The sequence below is a fragment of the Taudactylus pleione genome, unplaced genomic scaffold (genome assembly GCF_031769625.1).
Source record: "Taudactylus pleione unplaced genomic scaffold, aTauple2 ptg000085l, whole genome shotgun sequence".
Taxonomy (NCBI): Eukaryota; Metazoa; Chordata; class Amphibia; order Anura; family Myobatrachidae; genus Taudactylus; species Taudactylus pleione.
The window spans coordinates 15,163,491-15,183,722 of record NW_028284487.1 but is presented as its reverse complement, the minus strand read 5'-3'; the positions used below and the strand labels follow the sequence as shown (position 1 = coordinate 15,183,722).

The 20,232-nt window shown below is 42.8% G+C and overlaps 1 protein-coding gene across 1 annotated transcript in view; it reads right to left on the bottom strand.

The window, feature by feature from the left end:
* Positions 1-3,536: 3,536 nt before the first annotated feature.
* Positions 3,537-20,232, bottom strand: part of LOC148532067 (speedy protein C-like) — a 53,385-nt gene continuing 36,689 nt past the window's right edge. Inside the window, exons 3-4 of the mRNA XM_088468290.1 lie at positions 6,171-6,330; positions 3,537-3,647 (exon numbers count right to left, since the gene is read on the bottom strand). Coding sequence (XP_088324416.1) covers positions 3,537-3,647; positions 6,171-6,330 — 271 coding nt within the window. The remainder of the gene's footprint in view (positions 3,648-6,170; positions 6,331-20,232) is intronic.

Here is a 20,232-nt window from a genome sequence, read left to right as displayed (position 1 = left end):
CAAGGGGAGGAAGCGGCCGGAAGACAAAAAAATACGCCCCCTTCTCGTACGCATTACACGTCATCTCTGGGCATATAAGGATTAATCGAGACCATCGGGAGCCATCGGAACTTGTCGTAGAGCTTAAGGTTGACCATACCCTCTCTTAAGCTCTACGATCATGTCAGTGTAAAAACCTCCCATGTCACATGTGCCATGACGCTACTTTGTTAATTATACACTCCCATAAACCGTATGCACTCCCATAAAACGCCGTTCGCATAATTAGGCACGCCTGTGTTCGGATCTCCACTCCCCTGTTTTCAAGCACCTTCCCCTGTTACCACCCACAAACGCCTCAATATGTCACTCAAACAACCGACCTTGCTGTGTTCAAGGAGAGAGAAATTTCTGATCGTAGCAGCTAGTTTGCGCACGTGCATTGTGAACTTTACGCATGCGCAGTATAGCAAACAACGGTGGCGTACGACCGTGCAGCCACTTCGACCGACTCTGAATGAGGTCCTTAGATCTGTAAAAATTGTTATTTTTTGTGTCCTGCTCTAGTTATGCCCCTTTTACACTGGAGCTAAAACCCGGGTTATTGCAGGGTTAACTCGAGCAGCTCACTGGTGTAAAAGGGGTGACGGTTGGATCGCTGGGTCGAGTGACCCGGCAATCCAATCCAGGTAAATCGCAGGGTTTAACATGGGCGTAGCCCTTGAAACCCTGCTGTGTGTACGGCGCACTCCGGGTCTTGATGACCTGCATTGGTCCGGCTTCAGTGGTGCTTGGAGATGACGTCATCTCCAAGCATCCACTTTCACACCAGAAAAGCCGGGTCTATGCAGACCCGACTGCGGTGTGAGCGGCGCCAACTCGGGAATATCCCAAGTCGGCCCCGGCTAAATTCCGTCTCTGATCCGGATAGGAACCCTGTTCCAACTCCGGGTCAGACCCGGAATTTTGGTGGAAAAGGGGTATAAGTGTCTGCCCACCGTCCCCCATGACCCTTTCCATCAGGTACAAAATGCTTTGCTCCTGGACTTCCCACCTAATTTGTGATTGCAGTCACCTGTGTTGAACTAGTTAATTGATGAGAAGGGTGTTTCACCACAGGTGTCTGCAGTGCAGTCATAAATTAAAAGGGAAGTCCAGGTGTAAAGCATTTTGTACCTAAAAGAATGGGTCATGTTGGAGGGTCTGTAAGACAATAACTAACTACTAAGGGGACACATTGTTTGAAAGAGGAGACTCTTCTCTTTCAACACTCAGTGCCCCATGTGTGTGTGGGCCAGTATCGGGGAGATAGGGCACAATGTGCCCTTCCTCCATCTTTGAAAACTATTTTTTCTGGAGCGCTGGGCGATATTGTCTGGTGATTACAGGTGTTCACCAAACAATAACGACTAAAGGGGCCACATAATTTTGAGCGACCCTACATTTACAGGTGTAATTATGGGCATGATAGGGCACATAGTGCCCTCTCCCCATATGTGAAAAATATGTTTTCTATAGCATAGGGCAGCGGATTAAGACTCTGGGGGGCCCTAAAGAACAATATATGAGATTCGGCGATTGGGTCCTCATGCACATTCTTTCAGCATGCACACAAAAAGGTGGCATGGCTACGTGTCACACTCCTATTTCCTGTCACGCTGGGAACATGCTCACCGCTTCCCCAGACAAATGCAGTGAGCCAGTATAGGGTCCCCGCAGCAATACTCAGTCACAGGCAGGTGCAGTAAGCTTGGCCTGTGGTTTCTGGATTCAGGATACAGTGGGTCATAAAACAGGGATCAGCAAAATGTTTCAGCCACTACTGTGACCTATTTCAAGCTGTATAGCTCCCAAATCATTGCTGGCCATATAAATAGTATGCACTTTGTGGTCATTGGATGTCAATTTCTCTTCAATTGATTCATTTTCTGCACTTAATTATAAGGCACGCATGTGTAAGTGCAGATCCAAAGGCTTTTGTTGAGAAAAAAAATAACACTCTTATTTGTATGAATAAATATTATTTTAAGAGCTGGAAAACTTGATTTTGTTACCCCAATAGGACACAGCAGCACAGTTTTTTCTTGTTTATTGTATGTAATGTGGAGCGGGCAATTGCCCCTTTACTACTGCTGCAGCTGTGCCCTTATACCTCTGCTATGTCAGGCGCTGGGTATAAATTGTTTAAGTTCATATTAATTTGTATCTGTATCTACATTTATCTTTATCCTCTATACTGAAAAATACTAATACATTTGTATATTGTAGCTGAGAAAACATATTTATTATATTGATGTTAAATATTCTTTTCCTCCTCCTTCAGCATTATACGTGGTAATTCTCAGCAAGCCATAGGGGAAATAAATTGGTGGCAGTGTTGGTTACATAGTTGTCATTGTTACATAGATGATGACGTTGGTACAAAGTTGATGACGTTGGTAGAAAGTTGATGGTGTTGGTGCAAAGGTGATGGCATTGGTACAAAGTTGATGGTGTTGGTACAAAGTTGATGGTGTTGGTACAAAGTTGATGGTGTTGGTACAAAGATGATGGCATTGGTACAAAGTTGATGGTGTTGGTACAAAGATGATGGCATTGGTACAAAGTTGATGGTGTTGGTACAAAGATGATGGCATTGGTACAAAGTTGATGGTGTTGGTACAAAGATGATGGCATTGGTACAAAGTTGATGGTGTTGGTACAAAGATGATGGCATTGATACAAAGTTGATGGTGTTGGTACAAAGTTGATGGTGTTGGTACAAAGATGATGGCGTTGGTACAAAGATGACGGTGTTGGTACAAAGGAGATGGCATTGGTACAAAGGTGATGGTGTTGGTACAAAGATGATGGTGTTGGTACAAAGTTGATGGTGTTGGTACAAAGATGATGGCGTTGGTACAAAGTTGATGGTTTTGGTACAAAGTTGATGGTGTTGGTACAAAGGTGATGGCATTGGTACAAAGTTGATGGTGTTGGTACAAAGATGATGGCATTGGTACAAAGTTGATGGTGTTGGTACAAAGATGATGGCATTGGTACAAAGTTGATGGTGTTGGTACAAAGTTGATGGTGTTGGTACAAAGATGATGGCGTTGGTACAAAGATGACGGTGTTGGTACAAAGGAGATGGCATTGGTACAAAGGTGATGGTGTTGGTACAAAGATGATGGTGTTGGTACAAAGTTGATGGTGTTGGTACAAAGATGATGGCGTTGGTACAAAGTTGATGGTGTTGGTACAAAGTTGATGGTGTTGGTACAAAGATGATGGCGTTGGTACAAAGTTGATGGTGTTGGTACAAAGATGATGGCATTGGTACAAAGTTGATGGTGTTGGTACAAAGTTGATGGTGTTGGTACAAAGATGATGGCGTTGGTACAAAGATGACGGTGTTGGTACAAAGGAGATGGCATTGGTACAAAGGTGATGGTGTTGGTACAAAGTTGATGGTGTTGGTACAAAGGTGATGGTGTTGGTACAAAGGTGATGGTGTTGGTAGAGAGGTGATGGCATTAGTTGGTGTGGATCGTCACTAGATGGCAGGGCTAATTTTCTTATTTTTTCCTGGATGCCTTATTTTTCCTTCTTTTTGCCCGGATGGCTGGATGTTGATGCGGGTCTTTCCGTTTCCTTTCCCAGGCATAGTGTGGGTCATTTCTCATAATCTAGTAAACATAAAGAAAACTGTTATCCAGCTATTGAGGGTCACATTCAGCTCACGGTCTGCTAGTTGAACTTCCGCACTCTATAATAAAGGCTCACGTCTTGTTGGACCCTGAATCTGTTTTTATAGCCTGTGACTGTCAGATATGTAACACATTCTTGAGCTGATGAAGAGTTGACCTAAAAATTAGCCTAATTCACTATTAAAAAAGTCACATGTAAAATATCATATTTCCACCCATATGTGAAGCTTGACATGCATTCTGCGCAGCAACAGTAACATAGGCACCTGGATTACACCAGGCACACATCACAGGCACTTACAGTATGTCCCATTTGCACCCATTCTTAAAGTAAACCATCTCCTTTATGTCTAATAAATGCATACACTCTTAGGTATAGGTACAGCTGCTAAAACCTCTCAAGAGGAAGTATCTGTGTACCTGGACACACCATGCTGCACTGCAAGGGGTGAACAAACATTTATTGGTTTTGCATGCAGGATAAATACTGGTTGCATAAAATGCTGAACAACGGGGGGGGGGGGGGACTATCGGAGGAAAACACCAGTCAATCACAAACAGTCTGCAAGTCCAGCTTCCATCATCATCAGCATCATACTTTACTGTACTTGGACAAAGTTATAACTCCATTGCCCCCTAATGCAGGAGGAAGGCATAGGTGGATATAGCATGTGTGCACCACTGTTCTGGGTACTCTCAGAGAAAATACATGCAAGACTCACTGTGGAAACTGGCGTAGTACTCGCTCAGCATCAGCCACTGGACTAGGAACCACCTTTGTAGGGTTGTAGAACAATGTGACATCAGCTAAGAATAGGCTGGCCACCAGTGCTCTGCAAAACACTGACTATAGCAGATTTGCCGACATTTAGCTCCCGGGCTTACACAGCAAGGGGGCGTGGTGCGGTCAAAGGGGGCACGACCTGGCAATGACTCATCATTGGGGGCGGAGCATGGGGGCATGACAGCGCAATCGCATCATCATGGCTTTGCCCCCTCTTTACAATGCCGATATTAATGGTACTGTGGAGCAGGGGGCAGAGCCACGATGACGCGATTTTTGGGAGGCTCCTGGCCGAATCAGGAGAGTAGGCAAGTATGTACTATAGTTCTTACTGACAATAGGGAAATGTACGAGGACAGCATCTATTTTATATTTAACCTCAGAGTAAACCTTTTGCCCTATGCCCTAGTGACAATATGCACAGCCCTTATAGCCAATGCTTTACCCTATAGACATTTAGAGCATGATGCTGGTAAACACAAAGGGGCCCATGTATCAACAGTTTTTTCACAATAAATGCAGTAAAAACATTTTCCCCATTTTCTTTGTGATATTTAATTACGGCTTTATGCATCATTACTGATATGTAGGAGATATTGCCAGTATCTCCTACATTATCATAACATAGGGAATGTATTGCATAATATCACTGGAAGCATAGAATACTATTGTTCTTGTGATATTATTGAAATGTATGTAGCTCAGGAAAAATATAATTTTGTAGTTTGCATGCGATTGATTACAGTATCTTGAGCTGCCATAATCTGTCTTTTATAACAGAGTCCAGAATGAGGGAGATCTGTCCTCCCTTGTCCTATTCCCCTGCTGTCTCCAGTTGTCTGCATTATAGCAGACTCTCCAGTTGTAAAATAAAAAAGTAAAAAATAAATAACAATCTTATTAAAATTATTATTTACCTATTTTCTTTTAAGACTTACCTCTCCACCCTTTCCACCGCTGTTCTTGGAGCTCCAGCTCTTCTGTGACATACACTGCGCATACCGGAACTGTGATCAGCGCATGCGCAGTGGTCATCTGACTAACGAGGATAACTCACAGCTGTGGTAAAGCAGCTTTGAAAGTCATAGGGACATTGCCGGGACAGCCTTTTATGCAACAGCTGTTTCAGCTGACCATTCTTATTACATTCTGCTGAAAAATAATTTCTGATTGTCTTGATTCGCAATGATAAGAATATAGGGTGATTGGGCTGACGATTGTATAGGTGCATATGCAGTAGCGTTGCAGGAATGTTCACCAAATAATGGCTTATAATGCTCCTGCAATGGTCATAATCGGGAGGTTGCATCTTATGGGCTGTTTAATATTTGTCAGCTCAATCTCCTTATCCCATAGAAGCCTGCACACACTGAGCTATATCTGCACAGTGTGTAAAGGCCTTGAAGGCAGCTGACAGGGAGCATTTACCCAATCAGCAGAGTGATGGATTAGGTGTGTACTCTACCTAGCTTAAGGCAGAGACTCCATACCCTACATCACTGATCACACATCAGTAATAACTAAGTTATATATGTTTTTGTGCAACACACAAAGCTCATTACCCTTCCCAAATGCTCTAGAATGGGATTATGTTGGTTGGAATGACATGTCTAACAGATACATTACACATTACACTGCTTACAGAGGGGTTTTCTTGATGACTCCCATTATGGTCCATGAAATTCTCCTACATTTACTTATTCTAATAAATTACTCACCACTTCCAGTTCTTCACGTGCAACAAATGTCCTGTGCTGCATCCTCACCCAAAACCTGTTCTTCAACATGTCAAACGTCTCGAGTGGAATAGGAATGTCAGCATCACAGTACATTGTAAAGTAAGAGAAATTCTCCTCTTCCATTTGATTAGCCAGGAACCTGTGGAAACAGAAGACCATGAGAAGTAAGTCTTTGCCATCTAGCCATCAAATGTGCAAATTATGTCTTAGTTTCCATTAATAGGACCTACCATGTCTGTCACAGGTCCCATTATGTTAAGTACAATGCAATAAAGTAGACTGTGGTGTGGAAGGGGGAAGAGGGTGTGTGTATCACTGGGTACAGCCCTTTGCTGGTGATAAAGTGAGGAATCATGTTTTAAAGCATGATTCCATTTTGTGTTCAAATGCTAAGAAGAAATGATATTCTGTGTGAGACATTGTGCCTGAGTAGGGCCTCAACCCTTATCTATCTAGTCTAGCTCTTAGGAATGTATTCATATAGAAATAACTTATGTTAGACAATTTAGACTATAGTAGAGTGTATTCATCCTTTGTATTCAAGTCTGAGTTATATGACAGCAAAGATAAGAGATTATATGGTCCTATTGAGAACAATGGTATATGTTGTCAAGAGACTGCCGTATACCAACGATGTATTGTTTCTAAGATTAGACATAGCTAATAAATCCCTTGAGAGAGGTCATAGATTTATAGATATAGATAGTAGTACCAATATTTATTTACTGATAACTTAGGCAATACCGCCATCTACTGATGATGTATGTAATGCATGGAGTATGCTAAATATATTCATATATATTTTAATTAGGTAGATAAGAAAATTTGTAGCACATGTGCAGAATAGATTTCTTTTTCTCTATGTTAATTTGAGTGCTATAAAATAATCTGCCCAAAATAAAGGCAGAGTGGTTTTGGAAACACACAGGTCTTGTTGTTTCCCATCATTCTCTGGCCATAAAATGCATTGTGTTAACTGCTGGCTGACCACTGTATGTGAGCTGTGGAGGATAAAGGGTCTATTAAGATCAGCGTTATCAATTGGAGGTCCCACCGAGATCTCCAGATTGTACCTTTGACGGACATCTAGATACGAGGACACGGGAACACAGACTCTAAAACTGCGCAGTGAGTAACTTTTGCTCTGACTCTGCTCTTCTGTGTCTTCCTATCTGCTCTGTCATCAGGTATGTATCTCGGGGTACTTATTATAAGCTTCAGTCATCAGTTTGCTTTGTATGTGCTCTTGTGTATTTAAGGCGAATGATTGTGCGAATGAAATTTTGACTGAATAAGCTAAATTGTTTTAAAAGTAATTTAATGGATGGTATAGAGACAGATCCAATGCTGCTGTTGTGACTAATGCTGGGCAGCAAAATTAGGAAGCATGTCTATATATATATTGTACTTATTTAGCTGCTAGTATTCAGTCATATTCGACTTATGATATAGATCTGTTATAAGTGTATGAGAATAGTTACTGTGGTCAGGCCAGGAGGTATTAGAGGATATTTTCTTAATTCTGTAATGTGAAATAATCTGTGATTATACCAACCTAACTAACAGTGCTGCAGCTAGGCAGAAGTATGAAGTATAACCTAAATGTATGTATTGTCATCAGTGTGTGTGTTCAGCTGTATTAGCTAGCAGACAATGAGGTCCTTGTGTTGTCAAAGATATATATTGCAGATAAGGAACAGATAGTATATTTCTCAGTAGCAAAGGCAGTGTTATTGTCATTGTAGGTTGCTATTTTCCATGCGGTAGACTCTGGTTAGAAGTGGTATCAGATCTAGTAAATTAACTTCACAGGGTCAGATTTCTTCCTGGTTAAAAACATACTTAGAGGTACTTAAGTATGGGGAACACAAAGTCATCCCTTGGGTGTGGAGATTCTCAGGACAGCCATGGACATAATGATGTATATCCATGGTGAGGAATCTTTGATGGGAATGCGGATATCATTTCAGTGAGCGGGTATCTTTAATAAGAGCACCCTTGACTCGGTAAACTGAATGATATAAATTATTTCAGTGAGTGGGTGTCTCTAAAGAGGGCACCCTTGATTCGGTTAAGCTGAATAATTTATAATTAAAGCATCATCGGTATGTGATGTGCAAAGGACTGACCCAGAGGCTTGATTTGTAGATTGATACAAGGATTTGGTAGAGTGTGAGAAAGTTAGGAAAAAAATGGAAGAACAAAGATCAAGGATAGGATTTTAATGTCACTAACAATACTGAGACTACCTTCAAAAGGAAAAGTAGGAACTCCTAATACCAATACTGGACTTGAAAAAGAAATTGCAGTCTCTGTAATTCACCAGATGATACTTTCTGTACAGTGTGCAAAACCCCTCGGTCAGTAGAATACCTGTAGCTCACAGAGACTTATAAAGGCTATTAATGATTGAAGATGTCTAAATTGTGGATTTTGAAATGTGTCAGGAGATACCATATGTCAGAGTTGTGGTTTACCCTGATATGAGGTTTGTCCCTTCTGTAAAAGCAATGACTGTTCTAAGATAATTATAAAAATATATTTAGGCAGACTTAAGGGGTTCTAACCAATATACCTGGAGATGCAGATGTAACAGCAAATATGTGCACTGGTAAATTTGTGTTTTTTATGAAAATGTATTACCATATTTCTTTTAATAGGGGAATGTCAGGTTTCATATAAAGAAGTGTTTTCTTTTCAAAATGTATTTTCAGAAGTATTGGCACTACTAAACCATTTGCATAAATCTATTTACAGTTTCAGATTTTTTATAGTAGTATTGCATTCATTTGTTTTGGTTTTTGGAATGCATCTCGTACTTTTTTGTTTTTGTTTTTAGAGTGGTTAAATGTATTATGGATGGCTACACTATTTTTGTTTTGTTTTATTTTATTCTAGTGAAAATATTGAATTTCTACTAAGCGAATTTGTGTTTGCTGATAATAATGGTATGTCTGAAATGCCTAGTGTTACAAAGGTAACTAGTTGTAAGAATATGCATTTGTAGTGGAGAAAAAAAAAAGATGTACTGTGTAATGGAATTGTTGTACGTATGTGAGAATGCTTATAATTGTGAAGAGTATGTTATGAAATCTCAGCTTAATCCGACATATTTGGGAACATCTATACAAAGTTGTAATCTGATAGTTTTAAAGGCAATTGTTTTTGATTCAGATTAGGAAATTTTGCTATTGTGTGTTTATGAGAATTATGATAGTCTCACTTTAAGAGATTCTGAAGGGAGGGGTACTGAGCTTTCACAAGTAAAAAGTTGAAATATAGGGAGGTGTGTGAAGTTACACAGATAGAATTTGACACTGAGATTAAGCAATGTAATCACACTACAGAATATATGAGTGATTGTGTGATGAAAATGTCTGATGATTTGAAGAAAAAAAGGAAAATGTTGAAACCCATGAATGCAGAGAATATATTCAGAAATTAAAGTAAAAATTGAATGCAAGTGGGATTTCTGACAAAATGCCATTGGTTTTTGTTACTCCAGAGATGAATGATGGTATGTCTGAATTATAATTACCAAGGATTGTCCAGCTTGCAATATGTGGTTGACTGAATGAAAATCATAAAGTATTTGGTACCCATTAAAAGGGGTGGAGTCAAGAGAAGGGGTGGATTTGTTGCCTGTCTCATTGCTCAATGAGACATGGGAGTTGCCAAAGCCAGGGGGTGGTGGTGGGTAGGCAGTATTGCAGTCATAGACCATGCCCCTGAGACAAGCAACGATGCCTGTGAGAAAATTACATTTACATGGTGTGGGACACAAGCTGCAATTGTAGATTTAATGTAACACAAGGTAAAAAAAATGTGGAAGTGGTGATTTTCAGTTATCCAAATGAGGCGTCAGTGAGAGAAACACACTGACACTGATGAAAAACAATGGGTCATCACATATAGGGCCTGATTCAGACCCACTCGCGAGCGGCTGTCCGCTCGCAAGTGGGTCGATGTTATGGACTGAGCATGTGCACGACGGAGGGAGCTCCGTCGTGCGCATGCGCCAGACGCGACGAGCGAAGGAAAGTCCTTCGCTCGTTGTGTCCGATCAAAGGGGGCATGCTGTCAATGTTGATTGACAGCACGCCCCCTTTGGTGGGCGTGCCGGGGGCGTGCCTCCCTGACGGGGGCATTCCCATGGGAACGCCTCCCGTCAGAAGCCGGCCCACTGACATCACTAGTGATGTCAGTGGGAGTGATTTTGGCTCTGATAGAGCCAAAATCACTCCGGAGCTTGCGGTTGAAAACCTCAACCGCAGGCTCCGGCTCGCAATTTCGATGGTCGCGATGGTCTCGACCATCGCGGCCATCACAAAGCACGCTCGTATAGCCTGTGGGTGGTGACCCACAGCTATACGAGCGTCCAGGAGGACGCTCCATGAAAATGGAGCCCGGCCCTCATTCAGAGCGTGCGCTCTGCTCAGAGCGTACGGCTCTGAATGAGGGCCATAGTGCTGTACAATTTTACAAACTGACTAGTAATTAGCTAACATAGGTGTTGTGAAATAGGAATGAAATTCAGATTCCAATGTACTTCCTGACAATACCTTATCAGTTAATGTTTTTTTGAAGCAGCTGAAAGTTGTACACTGAGATGTTACTTGCTGCAGCGATATCAGCAGAATAAAATGTTTCTGCACATGTAGAACATAGGCAGGAGAAGGGTTAATCAGTACAGGTCTACTATGACTTAATACTCTGCTGACATAGGCCCTGATTCAGACCCACTCGCAAGTGGGCGTACGCACGTTCGGCGTACGTAAAAAAATATTTAAATTCAAGCACTCGCTCGTATTTTCCTACGCAGCTAAAAATCCGCCCCAAACTCAGCCGACCCCTCCTCTGACTAACGAGCGTGCCAAATAGCGAGCGTACATCCCCGAAATGGCTTGAAGGGAACGCACGCACAAGTACAAACCGGAAGTGGGACTGTCAGATTCCGATTACCTGCTCGTTTTTTCGGCCTACCTCCCTCAATCGTATCATGCCAATCAATGTATTAATTAGCTTAATTGTTTTTTTTTTTTCAACACAATGCAATAAACTTTAATCTTGTCCGTGTTTGTATTTGCTCGCAGAATACGTACGGCTGAAACCTTCGCTTTTATTGTTCAAAAGACATGTTAGCCCCAATTAAACAATTGTTCTATTTGTTTGTCTCCCCACAATTTTTCTGTGGTTCATTTCTTTATTTAAATTTGCTTACCCATGTCACTGCATCAAGCCTATCATAACTCTCAAGAGATTTCTGGCCCTGTCGAACACATGACTCATACACTAACCAATAGAATTTGTCCTGTTAATTTCCCAAATACATTAGCCAATCAAATTTTTTTGGGGTGCTTTATTAAAAATATTTTGTCAAAAAAACACCATTGCCATCATGAGATCCGCCGCATTCACCAGGCGCGAACTGCTGGTGCTGACGGAGGTGATGGACAGGAGGATCACCAGTCAGCCTCCACCCATCTCCAATAGGCGCAAGCGTTCCGCATATGCGGAGGTACGTCGACGCCTGCGCTCCTTCGGCTCACGCCGACATATTGGCCAGCTGGAGCGCAGGTGGTCGGACCTGCACCGGCGGACGCCCCGCTTGCTGGCATGCTTTCGCATGCAGATTGCGGAAAGTAAGTGTTCTGGACTGTGGTTTTCAAGTTTATCTTGTGGGCCCTAACTGCGTGTGCATGTTTTCATGTCTGTCCTATTGAGTCATTGTAGTCATATCTGCATGTGCATGTTTTCATGTCTGTCCTATTGAGTCATTGTAGTCATATCTGCATGTGCATGTTTTCATGTCTGTCCTATTGTGTTTTTTTTTTTTTTTTTGGTTTCCTGTTGAAACTAACCACAATTTTTTTGTCATTTTTTAGGGGCACAGCAAACACTACGGCGGCATCGCCACACAAGACGCCGGTCCCGGCCCCTCTCTCCAACCCCCAATTCCTCTATTACCCCCTCCTCCCCAGACCCTGTGGCCGAAATTTCAGGCCTACTTCCCCTCCAGCCCAATTCCCCCTCTCCTCCATCCGTCCCTCCTCCAAATACCCCCTCCCAGGATCCCGAAAACACCTTGCCCCTCGGGTTGGGGAATGTAGCCACCTCCGAGGTGGTCCAGGGTGTGGCTTCTGGCTCTGTCGTTTTGGAGAACGGTATGTTTTTAAAGTTTATTTTGGACACCACAAACTGTTTGTATGTAATCATGTGTCGTCCCCATTTTTTTTGACTTTTTGTCGCCTTAGGGTATTTTTGGGGGTTGTCTTTACCTGTTCCTGCTGATGTCACCATACACATATCACACCTGTGTGCCTTTTTTTAGGGCCCTTGTATTTTTGCCCTTAGACATTTTGGGGTGCTGGGTTTTATCCGTGTAATGTTTTTTTGGCCCACAAGCTTGTAAGTTTTGGTTTGCTTGTTTTGTGTTTTTTTACAATGTTGCTTCATTATCGATTTATTAATCCCCAAACTTTTGTCACCCACAGAGGAACAGAGGCGTCGGGAAGAGATCGTGAATTGTGTGGGCCGTATGCGGGAGCAGGTCACCGGGCTTATGCAGGGCCTTGACCATCTGTTGGTCCTCCTTAGGAATTAGTTTTTTTTTTATTTTTTTACAAATTGTTTCTTAATAAATCTGTTTTAAATCAAGCTCTGTCTCATGCGTTTGGAGTAAATCCAAGATTCTTTACACTGACATAAGTAGACTCTTCAAGCAAGGTTTGCCACAGAATCTCACTACAGATTGTGTGTTGTATTTTGAATGCAAACAGGCACAAGAAACACCTCCCAGTACCAATGTCATTTTCCTTTTTTGTGGTGGTCAATATGATAGTTTACACCATTTTTCAGGTTCCTATTTGGTGGCCAAACTGCTTAGGACAATCTTACGAAGGCAACTGATTGTACACGATTCCTTGTTGTGTTGGTTAGTACCCCGAAAACATATTACATTTTAGCTCCACTTGCTTCATTACTGGGTTACCCCTTAGGTAAAATTAACGTTTGGGATTTTGTTTACACTTGCTTCTAACGTGCCCAAAAAGGAAACAAATTACACTCTCCAAATATTTATTCACAACAGAAATCAAAATACAAAGTGGTCACTCACAAACAAAACACACAGTGCAAAAGTGTTTAAGCGCTTGTGGTGATCTGAGCGGACAAACAAAACAAACATACAAATAACACATATATGTTTATGCTCTTTTGTTACTAATGAGAGTGGCAGCTTGCTGGTATCTTATCAGCGTTGCTGTGGGTGGGAGTCCGTATGCCCGTTCCTCTCCTAACTGTCCCTTACTATACCTCAGAGTGTCCGGTGATAGCGGCGGTCTTCTCCCTTGCACGGGGTGCCTTCTCACTCCGGAACACGACTCTGCTTGCAGTGCTGTAAATGCGGCCGCGGCAGCCGGGTATCTGCAGGCTCTAGCGGTGAGGACTGTTCCACGTGACTCCAAACTCTCCTGCTCCAACGCGTTTCGGACCTCGCTGGGTCCTTTGTCAAGTGATAATCAGAAAAACACCACATACCAAAAACACTAAACAAACACACAACAAATCAAGAACTGGTTGACGAAGGTCCATGCCCACATGATTTCAAAAATATGGCGTTGCAATATTGGTGTCAGAATATATTCCCGAAGTTTCAACAGAAAGGTTTTTGAAGGGTAGCAGGAAGTAGTCATCGTGGGAGTGCCAAAGATTATGCAAACAAACAGAAGATGGTGCAAGAATTAATATAAAAAAAGATGAACGTTAAAAAACCGTAACACATTGGGTATACACACTGTTATTTGATCAATAATTACCTAAAATATCGGGCCACCACATCATCGCGTATGGCCCCCCCACATACTGACCTCCGACCAACCTCGGGGGGGCCATCCTCAGGTAAGGCATCCTCTGGCTGCATTGGAACACCACTCCTTATGGCGATGTTGTGAAAGATCCCACACAGGACCACAATTTTCGAAACCATATCCGGCAAATACATGAGCTCGCCACCAGAGCGGTGGAGGCATCTGAATCGGCCTTTTAAAAGGCCGATACAGCGCTCCACCACTTGCCTGGTGGCTGTAAGTGTGGTATTAAACTCACTTTGTGGACCTGGTGTGGGAGCCAAATAAGGAGTGAGCAGCCAGGGCATGCAAGGGTATCCACTGTCTCCTGTGAAAAAGAATAGACAACATCAGGATCACTGTGTATCAAGCTTAACATTGTTATGTACTAAAGGTCTCCACTTACCCAGAAGCCACGCATCACCAGCTTGTAGGTTGGTTAATTTGTGCCATATCCCTGATTGCCGGATGACAAAGGAGTCATGTGCACTTCCTGGTAATTTTGCATTCAGGGACAGGATCTGGAGGGAGGCATCACATACCACCATTACATTCAGGGAGTGATAGTGTTTCCTGTTTCGAAATATGGCCTCCAGCCATGCTGGAGGCTGAAGTGGTATGTGAGTACCATCCACAACCCCTATGATGTGTGGGAAGCCAGCTATTTGGTAAAAATTGGCCTTGGCCACACTAAGGGCACCCATATCCAAAGGCATTTGAATAAAATGATGGAGGTGCTTGAAAAGTGCCTCCATCACTGCCCACAGGATCCGGGAAAAGGAGGATTGTGAGATGCCCGCCACTATTCCCACCGTTGTTTGAAACGATCCTGAGGCACAGAAATGTAACACCGCCATAAATTGCGTAAGTGGTGGTATTGCTGTAGGACTGTCAATTTGCCGCTCAAGATCACTCTCTATTAATGAGAGAGTGTCTATGATGATTTTGGGAGGAAGACGGTAGCGTCTTAAAACCTCATCATCGGGCATTCCAAAAAGGGTGACACGTGTTCGAAATATCTGGGGCCTTGCACGCCTACGATGACTACGCCTGGGACGAGATTGAGGTTGGTCGGCTTCCGGGAGCATGGCCAGAACAATCCGCCCAAGATCAACCTGAAATGGCAAGATTGGAATGTAAGGCTTTGGACCCACCCCAAAAGAAAATTAAAAACAACTTAGCTTGATGATACCATCCATTGCTGCTTACATGCCGGGGTATTGTCATGATACGTCCAAACTGAAATTAATCACAAAAATAATTTGACAAATTTCACTCTGTGCATTTTTGTTTCTAAATTTTGTGCTAGACAAAACTTAAAATATGCGAAACACACATTTGGCAAAAGAGCAAAACGACATTGCACACAGTACATCAAAATGGATTGAAATGTTTGCCAAAAAAGCGAAAGGGCAACCACAAAAAATTTTACAGGATTAATAAGCATTTAAAAATGCGCTAATTAGTTCGCAAATACAAGTCACAATAGTAAGTAGTAAAAATGCGCTAATTAGTTCGCAAATACAAGTCACAATAGTAAGTAGTAAAAATGCGCTAATTAGTTCGCAAATACAAGTCACAATAGTAAGTAGTAAAAATGCGCTAATTAGTTCGCAAAAACAAGTCACAATAGTAAGTAGTAAAAATGCGCTAATTAGTTCGCAAATACAAGTCACAATAGTAAGTAGTAAAAATGCGCTAATTAGTTCGCAAATACAAGTCACTATACAAACTGAGAAAAATGCGCTAATTAATTCACAAATACAAGATAAAAAATGGACTTACCAAGAGCAAATATATAAGAGTCCAAATCAAAAGGTCTTTGGGTCCGAAATTAATAAAAAGCTAAAATATATGAAATTATGGATCCAAAAATTAAAAACAAGAAGAAACACAATGAGACAACAATTGATCAAAAGTTAGACTTCACAAAACTTACCAAATCAAGAAACGAGGCCAAAAAAACAAAAAACAAAAAAGAGAACGGAAAATAAAAACGCAAATCTACCAAACAAAATAAACTCCAACCGCCAACTCCTTTATCCGCAAACAAGAAACTCCAGCCAAGGTAACCTCCAACAATCCAAAAACGCCACCTCGACTCGAGACACACCAAGCCATAAATAGTGTTTCGTTTCCCGCACAAATTAAGGAGGGATCATAGGAACGCACAATCAATGATGCGGCCGCAAAATAAGGACGCATGTATAAATACGTCACGAAAACACATTAAAATTCTGGTGTATTTCTTGTTTGGACCTCAGACATGGCGACAGACCAGGGAAACAATGCCCAAGAGTCAGGCGGTAAGTCTTTCATGCATTTTGTATCAATGATTAATTTGAAACATAAGATTGGGCAAGTTGTGATTTTGTGAAATATGAATATTTACACAAATAGGTGAGGAGGATGACATGGAAGAGGCTGCTGGGCCCAGTATTCCGGCCAAAGCTGCCAAAAAAAAAGGCAGCCACATTTCACAAGAAAGGAGATGGAGGTTTTGATACAGAAGTGTGTGGACATCCTGCCACAGGCAGACAGGAATATGAGTCTAAGCCAGAAGGGGAGAATGTGGGAAGAGGTAGCCGTTGCTGTCAATAGGGTGGGTGATTATGTCCGTCTAGCCCGGGATGTCAAACGGCGGTAAGTAAACACTTGCCCCCCCTAAAAACAAACACCATTTTAAACAAAAGGATAATGGCTTCCATTTTTTCCCACAGATGGGGCGACTTCAAATATCGCCTAAAGCAAAAACTCGCGGACAGGGCTAGGCATGCAAGGGGGACAGGTGGGGGTCCCACCCCTGTGTCATTGGAGTTGACGGATTTAGAAGAGCTGGCACAGGGGTGTGTGCAGGCTGTGGAGGTGTTTGGCGTGTCCAACATGGATACGGACATGCCAGACTTTGCGGCTCCTCATGTTGTCCCAGGTAAATCTTTTGATGTCACCAACTCTGAAATGTTATTGTGCCAATATGTAGATTCTAATGTGAGTCTTTTCTCTTTTTTCCTAACAGAGACACAGGCGGATGAGTCTGCTCCAGAGGGGAGCCTTGGCCGCCAAATTTCTGCTGGCTCGGCAGGGGAGGAACCAGTACATCCGGCTGAGGACCCTGCAGAAGCCAGTCCAGGGCAATCCCCCTCGCAGGCAGTGTCCCTCCTCACAGAACTCAATTTCAAATCGGATTTCCATACGGAGATTCTGCAGAGGATGGACGCCAGTCTGCTACGGGTGGCTGAGGCCCTGGAGCAAAATGCTGCGGCCAACGTGACCATTGGTCAGGCCCTGGCGGAAAATACCAGGGCCAACATCCGCATCGCCAATGCCCTGGAGCAGCTCGTTCGCCAGCACATGGTGGAGCCGACCTCCCTTCCTGCCGGAACAGCAGGATCCTCCACCTCTGGCACAACATCAGCCAATCCTCCAAATGTGCCTAGCCCTGTGCCTAGTCCAGAGGCCACAACATCTGCCTCTGGACAGGCCAGCCCGATGACATCCCGGACCCGGTCTGGCGCCCTCCCTCCCCCCAAACGGGTGAAAAAACGGTGACAGCAATGGTGACTTTTCCCACAATCCTTCTGTGCTTGGCTCATATTCCTTTCTGGTCAAAACTTCCCTCTCCTTTCTTGTGAAATGTTTTTAATTTTTTGTTGTATGTTTATGTCAACAGTTATGTTGGGCCAATTTGTTTGATTTTGGGACAGATCTGTGCCAAAAAAAGATGTCCCCAAATTTTTTATTAATTTTTTTTTTGTTTGAGCAATAAATTGACACCAAAAATCTGACATTGGATTGTGAAATTATTGTACAAATGGGTTACATTTAATCCTGGACCAAAAGGCAAAAACTGGCAAAAAAAAAAAAATAATAAAAAAAAAAAATGGGCTCTTTAAGGAACGTTTAAAAATTCATATAACGAGGCAAATTCAAGAGGCAAAAATAAAATGGTGAGAAAATTAAAACATGATGACATTATTGTTACAATAGGCCCTAACCACCAAATTGAGGGCAAAATAAACCCCCACAAATGTACGCAAATTGATTGTGTCATCCTGACATTAGCAGCTCTGATTTCCACCTGCGTACGGTTTTGTGCTATCCCAAAAAACTGATTTCAAAACACATACCAAGCCGGTTTTCAATCCAACACTAATTGCTTTTCAGCCCTCCCGCGATTAATCGCAACAACATCGTGGAGTCCCGGGACGGAGGAGAAGGCCATCGCCAATGTGGTCGAGTAATCCAGACCCTAAGCTGTGCGAGCATTTTGAAGGGAAAGAGGATCATCCAGTGACGTATGAGTCGGTCCGAACACATTTTACGCTCGCATCTGCTAATGTATGTACGCCCCAAAAACGCCTCGCCACGCCTGCGTTTTTCCATCTCCACCCCCGTCAACACCCAAAAACGCCCAGTTCTGTCAATCACATTTGACATTTCCCTTCCTGTACGCTATTTGACGAACGAGACCAAAAAAGCTCGCAATCTTCCGTACGCACATGCGCAGTGTTACACCGACGCATGCACGGTTATTCAACATCGGAATGCAACGAGCGTACTGCTGTTTGCGAGTGGCTCTGAATGAGGGCCATAAAGACTAAGTGTTTCAGTTAGTAGAGCCCAAAGAGATAAGAATTTTTAACAGTATTTATTGTTCTAAATGTACTCCTTAGTGTGTCTATGTTGTACACATGGACAACAAAAACAATATAAACACCACTTAGCTGCCAGATTCACCAAGTATGGAGTAACATTAATTTAATATCACTATCAAAGGATGTATAGGTTTGAACACAGCTATTCTATTACAGCTGTGTCCAAAAAGAGGGGAAAAATAATGATGCAGATAATAGTGCAGGAGATAGCTGTGGGATAGGAAAATAAAACAACCTTACTTTTTAATTTTTTCACTCATGACCATGGTTGTTTTGAATCTATACAACTTTTTTTTTTTTTGATAGGACATGTTATTATGTAAAGGGTGTGTTGCACACGGATTATGCAGTTTGTATTGGATTTTTGTTTGCTGCTTTTCAATAGCCTAAAAATTTAGTTTAATTAAGGTCGAAGCACATACCAGAGAAATTATTCCAGAGGTAAAAGGGAATGCCTTAGTACCAAGCCGCCAAGTAGGCTGCAGTAAAACCCCTACCTGATAATTTAAAACTGGTGGTCATAAGACCACAGACATTGGACCTGGACCTTCTTAAAAAGTTGCAAGCTCCGGATCCACGGACAGAAGTAGAAACTTGGAAAAGACTAGGTGCATGACTTCAGGGTGATGGATGGATGGTTGAGCACCATCTCTGTCTGCCATGTGCACTATGTGAGGTTCTGACTTTGTTGTGGACCCGGGGTGGTGATAGGAGCAGACACAGAAGCAGACTTAAATGAAAAAGTGTTTTTAATAAGTGACTTAGAAGACATGGGAATGGCAAATAAAAAGTCCAGGTATAGCACTAAAGTGTACTTGATAACTGTAGTGGGGGTTAATGGGAAATGTCCATATAGTGACAGACAGGAACAGTCCAGTATACAAATATGGTGAGCTGTAACAGAATGCAGATATGATGAGCTGTAACTGAATGCAGGAATGATGAGCTGTAACGAGTGCAGGTATGGTTAGCTGTAACAAATGCAGGCTGAGGTAATGAAGTCCAGCTGGGAGTGAAGGGGGGCAAGGTGCAGGGAACAGCAGGTTCAGGTACTCAGGCAGGTGAAAAGGTATGTGGAGGGTGCAGGGTAAGTCCAGCAGGTTGGAGCAGGCAAGGTTCAGGCTAGAAGCGTATAACAAGCAGGCAGGTAAGGCACAGGTACTCTCTCTCAGCCGCAACTGAGAAACACGTTGCACTGGCAAAGGAAGGAAGGCTCTGGACCTTCCAAAATACTCAGTGCTGTGCTGTGACTGGCTGAAATGAGCACATGACCTACCAGGATTGGACAGCTGGAATCACATGGCCGCAGGCAAGATGGCGGCGCCCATGCCAACGGAACAGAAACACCGGCAGACTTCACCAGGCCTAGTGACAATGTGCCCACCCAGAACCATGCGCAGCCAATGCCCCACGCCAAACACCAGCACCGCTGCCAGAGACCCCCCGCCATAACGACCTCACAGGTAATACCTGGTGACTACCATGCCAAGAAACCTTGGCCGTGACACACTGTTCCCAGTCTTAGCCCAAATACTTAAT